The sequence below is a fragment of the Corylus avellana genome, chromosome 4 (assembly GCF_965113065.1).
Source record: "Corylus avellana chromosome 4, dhCorAvel1.hap1.2, whole genome shotgun sequence".
Lineage (NCBI taxonomy): Eukaryota > Viridiplantae > Streptophyta > Magnoliopsida > Fagales > Betulaceae > Corylus > Corylus avellana.
In genome coordinates, this window is record NC_142493.1 from 5,092,589 (window position 1) to 5,111,176 (window position 18,588).

At 37.5% G+C, this 18,588-nt stretch overlaps 3 protein-coding genes across 6 annotated transcripts; 1 reads left to right on the forward strand and 2 right to left on the reverse strand.

The window, feature by feature from the left end:
• Window positions 1-1,085: 1,085 nt before the first annotated feature.
• On the reverse strand, window positions 1,086-1,761 carry LOC132179105 (pathogenesis-related leaf protein 4-like). The gene has a single exon (XM_059591746.2). The coding sequence runs from the start codon at window positions 1,698-1,700 to the stop codon at window positions 1,188-1,190; it is 513 nt and encodes a 170-aa protein (XP_059447729.1). The 5' UTR covers window positions 1,701-1,761; the 3' UTR covers window positions 1,086-1,187.
• A 3,722-nt stretch (window positions 1,762-5,483) lies between these two features.
• Window positions 5,484-6,334, reverse strand: LOC132179108 (basic form of pathogenesis-related protein 1). Its single transcript, XM_059591749.2, has one exon. It carries the CDS (start codon window positions 6,298-6,300, stop codon window positions 5,713-5,715), a length of 588 nt encoding a protein of 195 aa, XP_059447732.2. The 5' UTR covers window positions 6,301-6,334; the 3' UTR covers window positions 5,484-5,712.
• A 1,799-nt stretch (window positions 6,335-8,133) lies between these two features.
• On the forward strand, window positions 8,134-18,355 carry LOC132178681 (branched-chain-amino-acid aminotransferase 6). Of its 4 annotated transcripts, none has more exons than XM_059591174.2 (11): window positions 8,134-8,346; window positions 9,977-10,180; window positions 10,299-10,415; window positions 10,881-11,049; window positions 11,133-11,309; window positions 11,402-11,533; window positions 11,891-11,986; window positions 12,752-12,868; window positions 13,215-13,310; window positions 17,886-17,998; window positions 18,107-18,355. In XM_059591174.2, the coding sequence occupies exons 3-11, from the start codon at window positions 10,372-10,374 to the stop codon at window positions 18,219-18,221; spliced, it is 1,059 nt and encodes a 352-aa protein (XP_059447157.2). In that variant the 5' UTR covers window positions 8,134-8,346; window positions 9,977-10,180; window positions 10,299-10,371; the 3' UTR covers window positions 18,222-18,355. The 4 variants fall into 4 exon arrangements, with proteins under 4 accessions (XP_059447157.2, XP_059447158.2, XP_059447159.2 ...); XM_059591175.2 differs by having other exon boundaries at window positions 10,032-10,180; XM_059591176.2 differs by lacking the exon at window positions 9,977-10,180.
• Window positions 18,356-18,588: the final 233 nt, after the last annotated feature.

Below are 18,588 nucleotides of genomic sequence, written 5' to 3' on the forward strand. Positions count from 1 at the left end.
GAGAATTACAAAAGTTGCAGTGCTCAGAGAGTTGGTTTTATTGGCAACTCCATCAGTGAACAAGTTTTGAGCCCAAGAAGGAATTGAAACAACAAAAAGGGTTGTAATGCGAACAACCTTTTTTGTGTAAGAAGAGGAAAGGGAGTCACACGGCCATTTCGGATGATAGCTTTGATACCATAAAGAAAATTGTTATATTCAGAAATCAAACTCTGAATACATGTCATTATGCTTGTCAAAGAAATCAAATTGTTGCAATATAAAATAAAAAATAAAACATCAAACAATTAAATTTCATTTTTAATTCACCTTCAAAGTCTTCTCTCGATGTGCTTAAAAGCAGGGAATTGACCAATTTATGTACATCTCACCCACCCACTGTGATTTGTGTTAGGGGCAATGCGTGTTCACATGTTGGTTTCGCGTCGGATATAAGATTATATAAGCCAACATTAACTCGATCCATTTAATTGAATGAGTCAGACCCCTCAACTCTAACCCTCTAATTTCGTATTGGATTCGTGTCAGATTTACAGGAAAAAATTGTTACCCGTAGTGTTGCATGTTAGATTCAGTTTGTGTTGAGGAATGAGTATAAGACTATAAGTCAAACATAACCCAACTCATTAAATTAAACGGATCAGACCTTTCAACTCTCACTTATTAATTTCATATTTGATTCGTATCAGATTCGCAAATCAGTAAGTTATTCTTCCTTGAAAAAAGTAACAACACACTACAAGTCTTCAGCAAATAAGTTGAAACACAATGATACTACATATATAATAGTACCATATCAACAACAAAACAGCAACATCTACCAACAACAGACAAAAAACTAGCAAACAATGAAAACCCCATGCGTCTGTCCCCACACCTGGTACTACAGAACCACAAACTGCAATAGCACAAAGAAAAAAAGAAAAAAAAAACTAAACAAACAGCAGCAAACTACCACATTCTGCAGAAACAACATATTGCAAACAACTCTAAATCATAATCTCCTCTCTAATACTCCAATTCCAGGGACGTCGTGTAAAAAAATTGTCGGCCGTAAAAAGAAGAAGTATAGTGGGTCATAGAGAAACTTATAATATCTTCTCCATTAATATTAATAGTAATATATAGTACATAAACAGGAGCGTCAACATACTCAATAGGTGAGTAATCAGTACAAGTACAACCATTTAGTATGGTCGCTCGCCCTCATAATTTCCTGAAGGAAAATAGTTGCAAGTGACAAACATCCAGCCATTGTGGCACTTGGCCCTGGCACACCCAAGATACTTTGTGTCACGCCAAATCACTTGGGTGTAGTGGCCGCACTCACTGTGAACGCATTTGTTGGATTGATAATTATAGTATGGCTTCTCACTCACCCATGCCTTCACTGCATCTAGAGCGCTTAACTGATCATAGCCTTCAGCAATGCATTCTCCATAATCTTCAGCCAGATAATTTGAATGCTCCAAGTTGCAGTCTGGGATCCTCTTGTTAGCATAAGCTTGAGCATAGGCTGCAAGGGTGTAGTTCCATTTAAGTGGACCAACGCCATGGCCGACCTCCGCACGAGCTCTATTGTGTCCGTCGAGGAAGTCTTGCCGGTCGCTTCGGCCGGCTAGGGATACATGGGTTTGGGTTAAAACGATGAAGCATAGGGCTAGCAGAAACTTGGTGATCATGATCAACCCCATTTTCATGGCAGAGCTTGTGAAAATGGGAGAGACGATTTATGTATTATATAGGCACGAGCTAGTTAAAGGCATTATCTCTCTAGCTATTGGATGCATATATAAATTAAAGAATATATAGTCGTTATCATAATTAACAATAGATTGTTAATAAATAATAAACGAATTGGCGATTTGGGTATACCTTAGGAAAGGACATGAATCAACATAATGGTATCTCGAGCTCCGATTCCATATATATGGAAGCTTCCATGCATGCATGATGCATCCATGCAATTGAAATAGTGGTTGAGGAGGAAAACCCATTATCCACAATTCATCATCTTATCTAATTACCATGGACCGCTGTGCGAGTTGATATTATTGGGCTCGTTTAGTAACACTTTTTAGCAGGACGGAATTGGGGATGACTGGTGTAGGCCATGCCCCCCAACACAAGGAACAGAAAAGAAAAAAAAAAAAATTAGAAATTTTTTTTTTTATTGGCCCCTACCCACTAAAATTTTTGGCCTTTGACCTCTACACAGACCAAGGTCTGGCTCCATCCCTGCATTTTAGGGTGTTATAAGTAAAATAATATATATTAACAAACAACTCAAAATACAAAACACTTTATGTTACTATTATCATAAAGTAAAAGAGTAGTGATTTAGTGAACAATGGCGTGCATGAACAGTGTGCACGCCGGTGTTTATATATTATAAAATATTATTAAAATAATATTTAAACAGTAATAAAATAAAATAATATATGAACACCAGCGTGCACATTGTTCATGCACGCCGGTGTTCACTAAATCACTACTTAAAGTAAAAAACCCTCTAAAAGGTTATGTTAAATGAACCCACCAAACATAAACCTCAGCTCCCCTATATGCATGTATCTCCTTTTTCAATGGTCAATGTCTCATTTCTTTATATTTTTTCATCAATCATAGAACATTCGACCGGGAAATTAAGCCAAATCATCGCCGGTAAACATGATACAAAACCTTCGCATGGAAGGGATCTCAATATTGTATAACATTCTTTTTCATAACAAATTGCTAGGCCGAGGAAATTTGTGTCCCTTTAATAATGTCGTGTCCGAAAAGTAAACCGAGGATTGAGGGAGACTGATGAGGTCAACAATTGCAACTTCAAATCAAAGTACATGCTTCTTCTATAGCAGTTAAATCACGTGAACACATGATTTCTGTAATGTTGGTCGGGGCCCAATATTTCACGGGCATCACCATGACTTCAGGCACCATATTAGCTTCAAACTTTACTCCATGTTTAGTTGCGACATTTACTGATAATGATATAAAACTTATAATATTCTTGGATCATCAATCGTGGCAATTTGTGTTTGCGTGTCGAATTCGAATTATAAAGCATCAGTATTAATTAAGTATATATATAGATCAACTATAACCCAACCCATATAATTAAACGGGTCAAGCCTCTCCAGTCTAACCCTCTAATTTTGTATTGGCCGGGTTCGTATCGGGTTTTTGGATGATGTCAAAAATTGTCATCCATTATCTTTATTGTCACGTGTCGGATTCGGGTCATCTCAACTGTCGAAGCATGAGTATAAGATTATATAGGTCAACACTAATTCAACCTATTTAATTAAACGAGTATGACTCATCAACCCTAACTAACACTTTAAAATTTTAGTGTATGGTTATGATCACAATATTAATAATTTGGCTGGAAAGGGAAGTCTCCCTTGTATAAAGGATTCCGTTCTAAAGGGTAAGAAACATTCTAAGCCACAAGGGAAAAGTTGCAGGGTAGGATATATAGAGGGACCCATTGAAGATAAGTACACATCATGGAAGAGGCACAAACACATGGTAACATGTTGGGGCTAAAGTTGTGTGGACCTATGAAGATGGTGAGTGGGGAGGATAAGCACTAGTACTACAAGAAATTTGGTTTTTATCGACGTTAAAAAGTTGCAGCTAAAAGTCTAAATGTCGTTGCAAATGAGGTTTAACGACGACAGTTCAGTGCTACTAATGCACGACGACTTTTATGCCGTTGCAAATAGAGTAATGATACAACTTACGCCTGGCGTGCATCAACAGTGATGCACGCCAGGCAAAAAAAAAAATTTTATTATTATTTTATTATTTTAATTTTTTTGAAAAAAAAAAAAAAAAAAAAAAAAATTTTTGCCTGGCGTGCATCACGGTTGATGCACGCCAGGCGTAAGTTGTATCATTACTGTTGCAAATAACATTAAAAGTTGTAGAACAAATATAAGAACATGTCGTCCCTAATAATTAATTATCAGCGACAACTTATTGTCATTGTGGATAACAATTCAGACTTGTCAGAGCAGCTTTATCTCCTCTGATCCACCAAGAACAGGGCGCATACAGACTCTGTCCCACTCATTAAGCCTCTGTGATCCAACTTGGGATAGAAAAAGAAACAAAAGATGAATCAGCACAAGTGAAATGCAACCAATTCATGAGAGAGACAGGGTATACTATTCATACGTAGCTGGGTTTGAAAATGAAACAAATCTGAAGAAGAATTTATAATCTGGTTGACAGGATGCAGGAGGACTTAGGAACAAGAAGCAAAACAAGAACATGTTTGCAGAGGTTTTGAACCATGTCTTGAAAGTGAACAGAGTATATATCTAAATTCTCACTAATTTTGTGGTAAGTAGACTAAGAAGCATCTATAAACATTCCCAATTAACTTTTGTGAAGAGTGGCAGAGCCACTAGGGGAGCATTAATAATACTCTCAGGTTGATTTAATTGTTTTATATGAAGTAGTGGAGTAGACACTATAGAATATTATGGGGGTGGTAAAATAGATCCATGGAAGACTAGAATATCAGCTCATTCCAATAACATGGGACAGAGCACACCCAATCTAAAATATGCAAAATGATTCAGACCATTTGGAACAAAAAGATCTTGACCTATGTGGTTCTTCCCAAAATCTATATACCACCACTCTATAAATTCATCTATTTCTATAAGTTTAAACTTTTGAGATAAATAATGAGTTAATATGATATGAGAACCAAACAAGTCCTAAATTCGAACTTTGTCTCAGTCATTTAGTTTTTCTCATTTCAATTAAATATTTCACGTGTTGAACATTACTTATTAAAATAAAATTTGAACTCGCATGTAAGGAAGAATGTTAAGTTTATCTCCTCAAATAAGCTTAAGCTTTTGAGATAAGTTATGATTTAACACCACTAAATCAAGATAAAGTTCACTCTTTCTACATCAACCAAAATAAATAAGTGTACATATTAATAGACATCAACTGCAATAAATAAGCTCACAAGCCATATCTCATCGATGAAAACCAATATTCAGATTAGACCAATTCTAACCCGATCTATTTAATTAAACAGGATAGACATTTCAATCATAATCTGCTAATTTTATATTGGATTTGTTTCGAGTTTATAAGTCATGTCAAAATTTGTCAATCATAGTATCGCGTGTCAGATTCGAATCATATTGAGACATGAGTATAAAACTATATAGTTCAATTTTAACCTAACCCATTTAATTAAACATGTCATATCGCTCGACCCCAACTTGTTAAATTTATATTAGTTTCGTCCAAAAAAATAAAATAAAATTGATGAATAAGTTATTCATTGACAAAACAAACACACTGCAACTCCTCCGCTAAAGAGCTGAAACAAAGTGACACTACAGAAGAAGAGTAACATATCAACTAAACAACTAAAAAAATAGCATCTACCAACAACTAGACAAAACTAGCAAGCAATTATCAAAACCCCATTTGTTTGTCCCCACCCCTGCTGAAGAACCACAAACTGCAACAACAGAAAACAAATAACCAAACAAACAGCAGCAGATACCACATTCTGCAGAAAGAAAACATACAGCAAAGCAAACAACATAAAAACTTATATATAATATCTTCTCCATTAATAATAGTAAATAGTAATCACTTCATTTTCTTCATATCCATATCCAAAGATATATACATTTACATATCCATATCCAAAGAAGTACAACGCATTTAGTATGGTCGCTCGCCATAATAATTTCCTGAAGGAAAATAGTTGCAAGTAACAAACACCCAGCCATTGTTGCACTTGGCCCTGGCGCACCCAAGATACTTTGTGTCACGCCAAATCACCTGGGTGTAGTGGCCGCACTCACTATGAACACATTTGTTTGATTCATAGTCATAATATGGCTTCTCGTCCACCCACGCCTTTACAGCATCTGCTGCACTCAAATCTCCATACCCTTCTGCAAGACATTCTCCTAAAGGCCCATCTGGATCCGATTCCACCATTTCACAATCTGGGATCCTCTCATTAGCATACGTTTGAGCATAGGCTGCAAGGGTTTTGTTCCAGATAAGCGGAGCGATGCCGTGGCCGACCTCAGCTCGAGCTTCATTGTGGCCGTCGAGGAACTCTTGCCGGTCGCGGTTTCCGGCATGGGAGACTTGGGTTATGGTTGAACCAATGAAGCATAGGGCTAGCAAGAACTTGGTGATGAACTCCATTTTCATTGCAGAGCAATTGCGAGAATGGGAGATATGATTTTGGTATATATAGGCACGAGCTAGAGCAATGTGTCTCTGTTTTGGATGCATAGAGATTCATTATAAATTAATTCATCTGCTCTATAGTGGGCAGAAGTTAGATTATTAATAAATAGCAAGCAAAATTGGCAATTTGGTTATATATATGGAAGCTTCCATTCACAATGGTTGAGGGAAAATCTGTTATCTATAATTCATTATCTTATATATCTAATTACCATGGGCGGCTGTTTGAGTTGAGATTGGGCTCATTCGATAACGCTCTTTAGGGTAGCATATATTAATTTGGGAACTTGGCACATACCCAATATAAAATTAGAGGGCTAGAGTTGAAGAATTTAATCCGTTTGATTAAATGAGTCGGGTTAGAGTTAAACTATTTGATCTTATACTTATGTCTTGACACGACCGGAATCTGACACGCGAACACAAATTGCCACCCTTAAAAATTAGGGATAACTTTACTTAGGACTCTTGAACTACCACTCGTTTTGAGAAGACCCCCTAAATTTTTTAAAATCTCAATTTTACCCCCGCCGAATTTTTGTTTTATTTTTTTTAATTTTCAATTTGAAATTAACCTTAAATTTGGAGTTTTATAAAAGTTTTAGGGGTATAAAGGTCATTTTATCACTTTTTATGTTCAAAAACTGATGGATGGGGATATATTGCATGAAATTGAGAAGTTTTAAAATTTAGAGGTCTTTTCTAATCGTAAGTCCTTTATGAAGTTTCTCCTAAAAACTACCTTTACCTATATGTTACATCATAGTCAAAAAGCTAAAACACCCTCTAAAAAGTTTTGTTAAACGAACCCGCCAAACATAAACCCGGGCTCCCCTATCTCCCCTATCTATATTTCCTCTTGCATAAATACTTAATTAATGTCTCATCTCTCTATATATTTTTATAAATTTATAAAACATTAGACCCCCCAATCATGGCCTATAATACGAAACCTTCACATGGAAGGGCATCCTCAATATTGTACAAGTATTTTTTTTTATCATAACACTTTGGTAGGCCGAGGAAATTTCTGTCCTGTCAATATTGTTGTGTCCAAAACGTAAACCGAAAATTGAGGGAGACTGACCATGACAACAATTGCCGCTGAGAATCAAAAGTCATGCTTCTAACAGTTATATCACGTGAACACATTAATCTCAGCAATGTTGGATGGGGCCAATCTTAATTTCACGGGCAGCACCATAACTTCAATATTTTCTCCATGTTTAATTGCCACATTTACTGATAATGATATAATTTGGCTGTGTTTTTAAGGTTGTGTTTGGAATTGCAGTTTTAATAAATGCGACTTTAAAATTTTTTTTTTTTTAAATTGTGTTTTTGAAATTGCTACTTTTTAAAATCGCAAAGACGTTTGATAAAATACGTTAAAAAATATTTTTTATTAGATATTTGTTATGCAAAATCATGATTTTGGTTTAAATTTGCGTTTTTTCAAATAAGCATCCACTAGCCTGCTTATAGAAATTACATATTTCTTTCCTGTTTTAAATTAGGTGCTTTTTAAATCGATATCTCAAACGCTTTACGCTTTGCGATATCTTTTAGAAACGCAAATTATTCTTGCGAAATCATAATTAGAAACGCACCGCAAATCTCATTAAGTTTGTATGCTTAAATGGTACAATTCAATCATGCTTGAGTTGTGTGGTTATGATCACAATATTAATGATTTGGCTGAAAAAGAAAGTGTCCCTTGCATAGAGGATTCTGTCCTAAAGGGGAAGAAAGAATATGGGCCACAAGGGAAAAGTTATAGCTCAGATCTGGATGTGAGACAAACACATGTGATAAAAAGGGTTTGTGGACCCATGAAGATGATGATGATGAGGGGAAGAAATATGACAGAATTTTAAATTAGCATCCATGGAGATTTAGGAACAGTGGAGGATAACGGCCAAGAAGAAGGATTTGGAAGAATCAGAGAGAAGAATGGTGCCAACAAAAATCAGGTAATATCAAAAGTTGGAAAAAGGATGGCTCCAAGGGGTGGATCATCGCAAGATGTTCCTATGGAGAGCATGTAGCGAGTGACCTTTTACCAACCAAGGAGAATCTTCTGAAAAATAGGTATTGTAAATGAATCTTCTTGTCCTATTTGTGGCCTAGATAGGCTAGATAATATATAGAAACATCATATTATATGGAGATGTCATCATGTGTAGAGTGTTTGTTGGAAAAATGGTTCAGAATAGAGTTATTGTAGTGGATTAGGTTAGGGAGGAGATGTTAGTCAGATGTACGTACCATTGAGAAATATGAACTTGAATGTTACACTTGGGAGGTCAAAAGGTAAACCTTTTTTTTCCTGCAAACGAGGTAGCTTTTTCTTTCACCGCACTGCATGCAGATTGAAACTTGTGGGGAAAAGTGTGAGAACTCACGGCATCTGCGGGCGATTTTTCACCCAACAGATTGGCCGCATAATCAGTAGTCGATGGAAGAAAAAGAGTTACCTACTCTTTTGAGGCTTTTATTCTTTTGACCGTTAATCTATATATGTCAATTCAAATGTGTATGTGGAATAGGTGAGGATGATGAATTCATGATGTCAAGTTGATTGTCATAAAGTAAAAAAGCATTGCTCCTCTTAACCAACTCTCGTGTGGTGTAAACTTGATGTATTTCCATATATAATATTCAAGCCACCTAAACAATTGAAAAGCCCACATTGCTTTTCACAAATGGATCTTCTCATAAAACCTTTAAGTCGACAGCCCATTCTCCCAAGCCCAACAACTCACTCCAGCAACCCACCACGACAAAACCCATGAGCCCAACCCCTTAACTCTACCCTTTAGGACCTTGCCCAATCAAGTAATGTTAGAAATTACATTTTTATCACACAATGTTAATGTGGTTGGTTAAGACTGCCTCATTAATATTATGGAATAAAAATATAGTATATAACATTACTCACATTATCCATCACATTAGAGCCGACTCTTCCACTAGCCTAAGGCACTCCCACTCGAACAAGATGCTATAAGAAGTTTGTAAAACATGGCAGAAGGCCCCATTGAGACATGTTTGCTAAAATATGAATAAAAATAAATAAAAAAATAAAAGAAGGCTTTACTAAATGATTAACCTTATGTGGCGGTGGTCATTATCTCTTTGGTTCGTCTTTATTAAAAAAAAAAAATACAAATCCAAAATATAGTAGATATTATCACATTAGTCCAATGGTATAAGAATGAATGCAAAATACGTATTTATAATTATTCATTGGATGGTGGTGAAGACATCTCACCATAGGGCATATGTGCGTCGTCCGGCCACCAAACCAATAGAAGAGGTGTAGGTCACTCGTTGGCCTAATGATAGAGAGCGAGACTCAAGAGTGAGTTGTCCCACCAACACACACCCATTAGTTATGTGTATGAGAGGTCACAACTCACACCCTCCACCAATGGGCGGAGAGGACAGTGGAGCAACCCCAACCCTTCTCTATTGGTATTGGATTCATACACAATTTTCCACCACACTATTTCACTATCCAACTCACCATTCTTTTTTTAAAATCTTCCTTGCATAATTGCATTACATCACTGACATTTGTTTTGCTCATTGGTGTGGGGTAAAATTTTAAAAAATAATTTAAAGTATAGCAAATTAATATTATCTCTTAGAACAAATTAATATTATCTCATAATCTCATAGAACAGAAAAATTTTAAAAATTTTGGGTACTATCTCAGTTCACGACTTCGCGTGACATAAAACGGTTACCAATGGCCTTGTAAGTTGTAAGAGATTGGAGGAAGAAAGAGGTAAAAGTGGGAGAAAGAGAGGAGGACAATGTCGATTGGGTGGTGATGGGTGGCAACAGCTTGTAGAAGAGACGGTGCTCGTGCTGACCATCAACGTTTACCAATGGCCTTGTAAAAGTTGTAATTTAATGGGTATTTCACCTCTTTCCCACGATACAAATCTTGGGTTTAACTCCTGTTTTTTTTTGTCCATTTCCTATATATTTTCTGATTTTATTTATACCCACATAAATTTTTTACCCGTATGCAGATTCCAGACATGAAATTCTTTATTGACATAATGGACAATTTCCCTGGTTGGAACTAGGGCCCTGTTAGCTTTCATGGCTTCAACCTCAGAGCAAACAACTTGTGAGACTATGAACAGGTAATGGGAATGGATGATGACTTTTAGCTAAAATCATGCGGACTCTTAATGAAATCTAGGACTTTGGGGGTACTAAATATTCATGCTTTTAAATGCCTATATTTGCTTGGAATCAATTGCTTTCAAAATAAAGATAGTTGCTTCAGAACTGCTGACCAATTGGTCAGCACCCCATTCTTTGGGGTAGTACAGTTTCAAGTTGCTTGGAATCAATTGCTTTCAAAAGGAAGGTAGTTATTTCCAAATTGTTAAACAATTAGAACCTCAATCTTTTGGGTAGTTCAGTTTCTTCTTAGATGTCAGAAAGTATTAACTATCAAATAGCTTAAAGCTATATATTTGTATTTATATGGCCTATGCACAAGCTGAACTGGTCTTCATATTACCAATTTTTGTCTTCTTAGCAACCATGCATGCTTATGTCTTTATTTCACCCTTTTTTTTTTTTTTTGCATTTAAATATAGTGAAAAATATGCTGATGTCAACTGGGATGAACTTGGATTTAGTCCAATTCCAACGGATTACATGTTTGTGATGAAATGCTCTGAAGGAGAAAACTTTTTACAAGGAAATCTCACTCCCTTTGGGAACATTGAGCTGAGCCCATCTGCCACAATCTTAAACACTGGACAGGTGAGCAGCAAGTGACAATTAATGAGAAGCATAGATATGACCAACTTCAACTGATCACAAATGCAATTCATGAATGTCTTTAGGGAATTTTTGAAGGTCTTAAGGCGTACAGGAGAGAAGACGATCGTATCACGCTCTTCCGGCCTGAACAGAATGCTATCCGCATGAAGATGGGTGCAGAGAGAATGTGTATGCCATCACCATCTACCGAGCAATTTGTTGATGCTGTAAAGCAAACGGTCCTCGCCAACAAGCGTTGGGTATTCATCCCAACTACCGCCTATCTCCCCTACTGTTTAGTGTGCTTTTCTTAGTGCTAAAATGTATATGTTTCGAATTTGGACATATATAGGTGCCGCCTCCAGGAAAAGGTTCACTGTATGTGAGGCCTTTGCTCATGGGAAGTGGATCTGCTATTGGCGTTGTGCCAGCACCAGAATACACATTCCTAATATACACTTCTCCGGTTGGCAACTATTATAAGGTGGGTTGTGCTGTCTGAGGAGATTTGAACCCGGGAAGAGTGATAGAAAAATTGTCATTGCAATAGCTCTGTTAGTTACATTGGAAAATAAAGTCATATGAAAGTGCCTTTATTTGTGTATTCTTAATCTTCAAAGCCATATTATTGGGGAACTCATGATGTTATTTTATACTGACATGCCTAGCAAGTCCTTGCTTCCCAAAAATACTGACAACCCAAGTATAAAGGAGACCACAGGAATGCTTAGAGTTTTCGTAAAGAACATACACATTCAAAGTGCTTCACTTGATTTCATTTTCCTCAGTATATATGTAGTTATAATTTTCTTCAACACATACTTTTGTCTATATAATATAGGGTGACACATCTCTAAATGTGATTGTTGAGGAGAAGTTTCGTCGAGCTATCCCTAGTGGAGCTGGAGGTGTCAAGGCAATCACCAACTATGCACCGGTAAGCATAACTTTGTGGTAGTTGCTTTGCTACGAAAACAGAATCAACAATATGTTATTTCTTGACTTGTTTAATGAAAAGATTAGTTTTTAATGAGTGCTTAGAATTTTTGTTGAACAGGTTGTTCTATGATGGCGAAAAATCTTGTTTTTCAATCACAAGTATTAGGACCTACTTGTAAATAAAAAAATTTAGAAGAAAAAGATCAATCATAATTTGTTGCGCAACTCTTTCTTTTTTCTCCTTAAGATACTGGACTGGCTAAACTGTATACCACATGATGTTTATGTAGGAATTTGGGACAAATGGGAATTAAGTATGATTGGAAAAGTTGAAATTTATATCGGACACATGGGTTACAAATGCTGTATATTATTTCAACTACCCAAAAAAGAAGTATAAAAGTCATTTTTTCTTAATATGCTTTTGGAAACACCATTAAACATGGTAAAAAAAGCTTTGCAAGGATAAGAAATTAGCATTTCTCTTATTTTTTTGTGGGTTCTTTTGCTCAGATACATCTCTAAGCTTATCATCTTCTGCATAAAATAAAGCAAATGCAATTTTGCCAAAGTTATCATATGGCTTCTTTAGTCAGGGGCGGAACCACCCTCTAGGTTGGGGGGCACCAAAGCCCCGCCCCGGCCACCCTCCCCTTCCCTTTAAAACTCTATTTCCGCCCCTGTCCGTCGTCCCTTTTTTCTTTTTTTGTGCTTGTCTTAATTTGTATTTGATATTATAAAACAATTGTGCTTTTCTTCATAGATTTTCCAAGCAGTTACTCAAGCAAAGACCAAAGGATTCTCCGATGTCTTATTCCTAGATGCGAAGACTGGAAGAAATGTTGAGGAGCTTTCTTTATGTAACATTTTCATTGTGAAGGTATTGTTACTTGCTGTTGTTACAGAGATTGACAACTAATTAATTATCCAAATTAATTTCATGTAAGAATCATTAAAGCTATCCTTTAGCTTCAGTAAATAAATATTGAGGAGCTTTTGGTTGCTTGCATAGGAAGAATTTAAGCATTTTTTAAATACTAGATAATCCAAATTGGATTTTTCTCAAGTATAAAATGATTGTCCTTTTTTGCATTATAAGAGGATGAACCCAGTTATTATGTAGAACAGAGTTCAGTATTTAGTTACTCAAAAGATTTCTCTTGCAACATTCATAACATCTTACTTCTGTCTGAAACTTTTCAATCCACATCACCTCTCTGTTGTAGGGTAATGTTATTTCAACTCCTGCTACGCTAGGAACTATTTTGCCAGGAGTTACACGAAAAAGCATCATTGACATTGCCCTTGATTCTTGTTACCAGGTGATCATTTTGTTAGGTGTGACTTGCCACCCATCACACGTGGGCTCCACTAGTTCTCTACTCCTTTTGGGTTTAGGAGACTTTTGTCCAAGTTTGATTTGGAGTCCTTCTCCTATGTGTAATTGGACTCCTTGTTTGATTTATAGTAGGAGTCCTAGACCAACATGTAAAATGAGAGTTAAGCTTCTATATAAGGAACAAAGTACAAGGTGAATTTGTGTGTGTGCAAAAACGTGAAGCACCAAAGAGAGGAGAAAAAAGAGAGAATTTAAGAGAAGGAGGTACAAGGGCAGCAAGGGTGTTTTCTTCTTGGTAGTTTTTGGGGGAGCCAAAAACAAGTGATTAGAAGAAAAAGGTGCTACAGAGTGAGAGAAGAAAATAGAGATCAGCCGCCATCTGTTCCAGTAAAAGAAGAGTTTGTACATCTGTCTTTTGTATTCTATTTTAGGAATAATCTCTCTTGTGTGACAGTGAGATTTGAGTGTATTGAGGCTTTGGGATCTGAGTGATTTTCTTTCTACTATTTTTGTACTCCATCTTTTGATAGTGGATTTTCTCTGGATCGTCTCCGCCAGTGGATGTAAGCTTGTTAAGCCGAACCACTTAAATCTTTGTGTCGTGTGTGATTGCTTATCTTTATTATTCCGCATTCTTTTATTTTTCGCATCTCACGGGTCTTGGGAAATAGGATTAATTTCCTAACAACTGGTATCAAAGCTGTTGGTTCGAGTGGGAGCGATGGCAGGTGAAGAAGGAAAGATGGGAATCGAGAAGTTCGACGGCAAAGATTTTGGGTTTTGGAAGGTACAAATTGAAGATATTCTTTATGGGAAAGATCTTCATCAACCTCTTTTGGAAGAACAACCCGACGACATGGATGATAGCGAGTGGGCTCTTCTTGATCGTAAAGCCCTGGCAGTTATCAGGTTATCATTGTCAAAATCAGTTGCGCACAACGTTGTATAGGAGAAGACCACAGCAAGTCTAATGGCGGCCTTGTCAAGCATGTATGAGAAGCCGTCGGCTAACAACAAGGTGCATCTGATGAAGAAATTGTTCAACCTAAAGATGGCGGAAGGAGCTTCGGTGGCACATCATCTCAATGAGTTCAACACCATCACAAATCAATTGTCCTCGGTGGAAATTAATTTTGATGATGAGGTTCGCGCGTTGATCGTCTTGGCATCTTTGCCCAATAGCTGGGAAGCAGTGAGGATGGCTGTGAGTAACTCTGTAGGAAAGAGTAAACTAAGCTATGAAGACGTCAGGGATTTGATTCTCAGTGAAGAGGTTCGCAGAAGAGATGCGGGTGAAGCCTCTTGTTCTGGTGCTGCTTTAAACCTCGAGACTCGGGGTAGAGGACAAGACAGAAACTCTGGTCAAGGCAGATCAAATTCCAGAAAAGGGAGAAGCAAATTCAGATTCGACCGACAACCTGAGTGTTGGAACTGTGGCAAGACTGGCCACTACAAGAAGAATTGCAGGGAACTGTGGAAGGAGACTGAGAATGATTATGCAAACGTAGTGACAGAAGAAGTATATGATGCCCTACTTCTTTCTGTTGACAGTCCCCTTGATTCTTGGGTCTTAGACTCAGGAGTATCTTTTCATACGACAGTGATCTGTAAAATTCTCGAGAACTATATTGGTGGAGATTTCGGGAAGGTGTATTTGGCTGACGGAACAGCGTTGGATGTTGTGGGCTTAGGTGATGTTCGCATTAGAGTTCACAATGACTCGGTATGGAAGTTGCAGAAGGTCAGGCATGTTCCGGAACTGAAGAAGAATCTGATCTCAGTGGGACAGCTTGATGAGGAAGGGCATTCAATTCATTTCCACGGTGGAAAGTGGAAGGTCAGCAAGGGAGCTAGGATTTTGGCTCGTGGTCATAAGACAGGTACTCTCTATATGACGACGAACAACAAGGATAGAGTTGTTGTTGCAGATACGGATGCTGACTCAAAACTATGGCACCTAAGGCTTGGGCACATGAGCGAGAAAGAGATGAAGGTACTTATGTCAAAAGGGAAACTACTGGGGTTGAAGTCAGTTGATTCTGATTTGTGTAAAGGCTGCATCCTAGGGAAGCAGAAGAAGGTGAGTTTCGCGGAAGTTGGCAAAGCACCTAAGCTTGGAAAGCTGGAGCTGGTACACACGGATTTGTGGGGTCCAGCACCAGTGGCATCTCTTGGAGGCTCGCGGTATTACATCACATTTATTGATGATTCAAGCAGGAAGGTATGGGTTTATTTCTTGAAAAGTAAATCTGATGTATTTGAGACTTTTAAGAAATGGAAGGCCATGGTTGAGATTGAAACGGGCTTGAAGCTCAAGCGTTTGAGATCAAACAATGGAGGAGAATACGAAGACAGGGGGTTTAAACAGTTTTGTGCAGTGAATGGGATTAGAATGGAGAAAGCTATCCCGAGAACGCCGCAGCAGAATGGCGTGGCTGAGTGCATGAACAAGACTCTCAATGAGCGTGCCAGGAGTATGAGATTGCATGCTGGGTTACCAAAGACTTTCTAGGCTGATGCAGTGAGCACTGCTGCATACCTGATAAATAGGGAGTCTTCCGTTCCCCTGAGCTATAGACTACCGGAAGAAGTCTGGAGTGGAAAAGAGGTAAATCTTTCACATCTGAAAGTTTTTGGTTGTGCTTCGTATGTCCATGATGAGTCTGATTCTCAGAGTAAACTAGATGCTAAATCTAGAAAGTGTTTCTTCATTGAATATGGAGATGAGGCCTTCGGTTATCGATTTTGGGATGATCAAAATCGGAAGATCATTAGAAGTCGGAATGTGACTTTTAATGAGTATGCTATGTACAAGGATGGGTCAAGTGCAGAACCTGAAGTTACAGAACAGAAACCGAAGAAGTCTGAGTTTGTTAACTTAGATGATCTTTCTGAAAGTACAGTGCAGAAAGAGAAACAATTCGTGGAGGTGGAGCTTAATGAACAGTGTTCACTCACGAATGAATGTGATGACAGAGATTCTTCAAGAAACTTACAGCACCGGGAGGAGTCTTATTCTTTAGCAAGAGGCAAAGAGAAACGTGATCGAAAAGCAACAAAGAGGTATGGCTTTGAGGATATGGTTTCTTTTGCTCTAGCAGCTAGTAGTGGAGATCCATCATCTGTTCAAGATGGTATGCTGAAAGAGGTGGAGTTACTATGGAAAGGTAAAGCTTGGGAATCAGCAGGATTACCCAAGGGAAAGAAGACTAAAGGGTGCAGATGGGTCTACAGGAAGAAAGAGTCATCGGATAAAGCTGTACGGTCGACGGGACAGATAGGGAGGCATGGTGTTATGTCTAAATCAGGTCCTATGCTCAAGTTCAAGAGACGCTTGGACTTGAGGGACACTTGTGGAGTCTGATTGCCCTTGGGGGCTGACGCGGAGACATCCGGAGGAGACACGTTTTGGTAGACTTGATGGGATTCAAGTCAAGGTGGAGATTGTTAGGTGTGACTTGCCACCCATCACACGTGGGCCCCACTAGTTCTCTACTCCTTTTGGGTTTAGGAGACTTTTGTCCAAGTTTGATTTGGAGTCCTTCTCCTGTGTAATTGGACTCCTTGTTTGATTTATAGTAGGAGTCCTAGACCAACATGTAAAAGGAGAGTTAAGCTTCTATATAAGGAACAAAGCACAAGGTGAATTTGTGTGTGTGCAAAAACGTGAAGCACCAAAGAGAGGAGAAAAAAGAGAGAATTTGAGAGAAGGAGGTACAAGGGCAGCAAGGGTGTTTTCTTCTTGGTAGTTTTTGGGGGAGCCAAAAACAAGTGATTAGAAGAAAAAGGTGCTACAGAGTGAGAGAAGAAAATAGAGATCAGCCGCCATCTGTTCCAGCAAAAAAAGAGTTTGTACATCTGTCTTTTGTATTCTATTTTAGGAATAATCTCTCTTGTGTGATAGTGAGATTTGAGTGTATTGGGGCTTTGGGATCTGAGTGATTTTCTTTCTACTATTTTTGTACTCCATCTTTTGATAGTGGATTTTCTCTGGATCGTCTCCGCCAGTGGATGTAAGCTTGTTAAGCCGAACCACTTAAATCTTTGTGTCGTGTGTGATTGTTTATCTTTATTATTCCGCATTCTTTTATTTTTCGCATCTCACGGGTCTTGGGAAATAGGATTAATTTCCTAACACATTTTTCATCTTTAGTAAGCCAATCGATATTCTTAATTCATTATTATGATCGAAATTCGCACTCGTTCGTAAGCTTTTCAATAGTATATTTGTCATTCACTTTATAGTAACGCGACAATGAACCCATATTTATGAAGGGTATTTATGCAATTTGAAAATAGAAAGTCAAGTACTACTAGTTTAACATATGTTGTATTTTGAATTTGAATGTGAATTTCAATCTAATATAATAGATTTATTTAACCCCATGATTTGTTTGTAACAATTAATCTCTTGATTTACTCATTCTAATATAGAAATCTAGTTGGGCCAAAATTATTATGATCTAGCATATGAATGTCAATGCTAAAAGCTTACAAAAATCTGCTACCAAGTTTGAAAATTGTTTGGCACTAACAATTTGGTAACCCTTCTGATCAGGTGGAGGAACGTGTTATTCCAGTTGAGGACTTGATGGATGCTGATGAAGTTTTCTGTACAGGAACTGCAGTGGTCGTCAACTCCGTTGGTAGTATAACTTACCAGGGTAAAAGGTACATCCATGTCTATGCATTGTCCTTTCAATGAAATCATAGATTAAAATGGTGATCTTGTTTAGTTCTTCTGGGGACTCTTAATTGTAGCTGATTATATCAATGTAGGGTTGAATATAAAACTGGAGTGGAATCAGTGTCCCAGAAACTTTATGCAACGCTAACGGGAATTCAGATGGGTCGTATTGAGGACAAGATGGGATGGACTGTCGAGGTGGATTGAGCTTCAATCGTTAAATACAGTTTGTGTTGGAAGTTGGTGGACTTGCATACACTCACAAACACACGAGTGGACCTACATTTATTTGTTATTTAGGGTAACTTCACTTTAGACTCCTGAATTACCGCACGATTTGACAAGCCTCTTTCCAAATTTCAAAACCTCTCAATTTGAATCCCTGATTTCAATTGCAGTAAATTTGAACCCCTCCGTCAGATTTAATTGTTAACTTCTAACGACAATACCTAAAAAGACCAAAATATCACTGATTTTTTTTTTTTTACTTTATTTATTATTATTATTTTTTAATTTGGAATCAAGAGTAAATTTAAAATTTTATAAAAAAAGTTAGGGGTATAAACGTCATTAT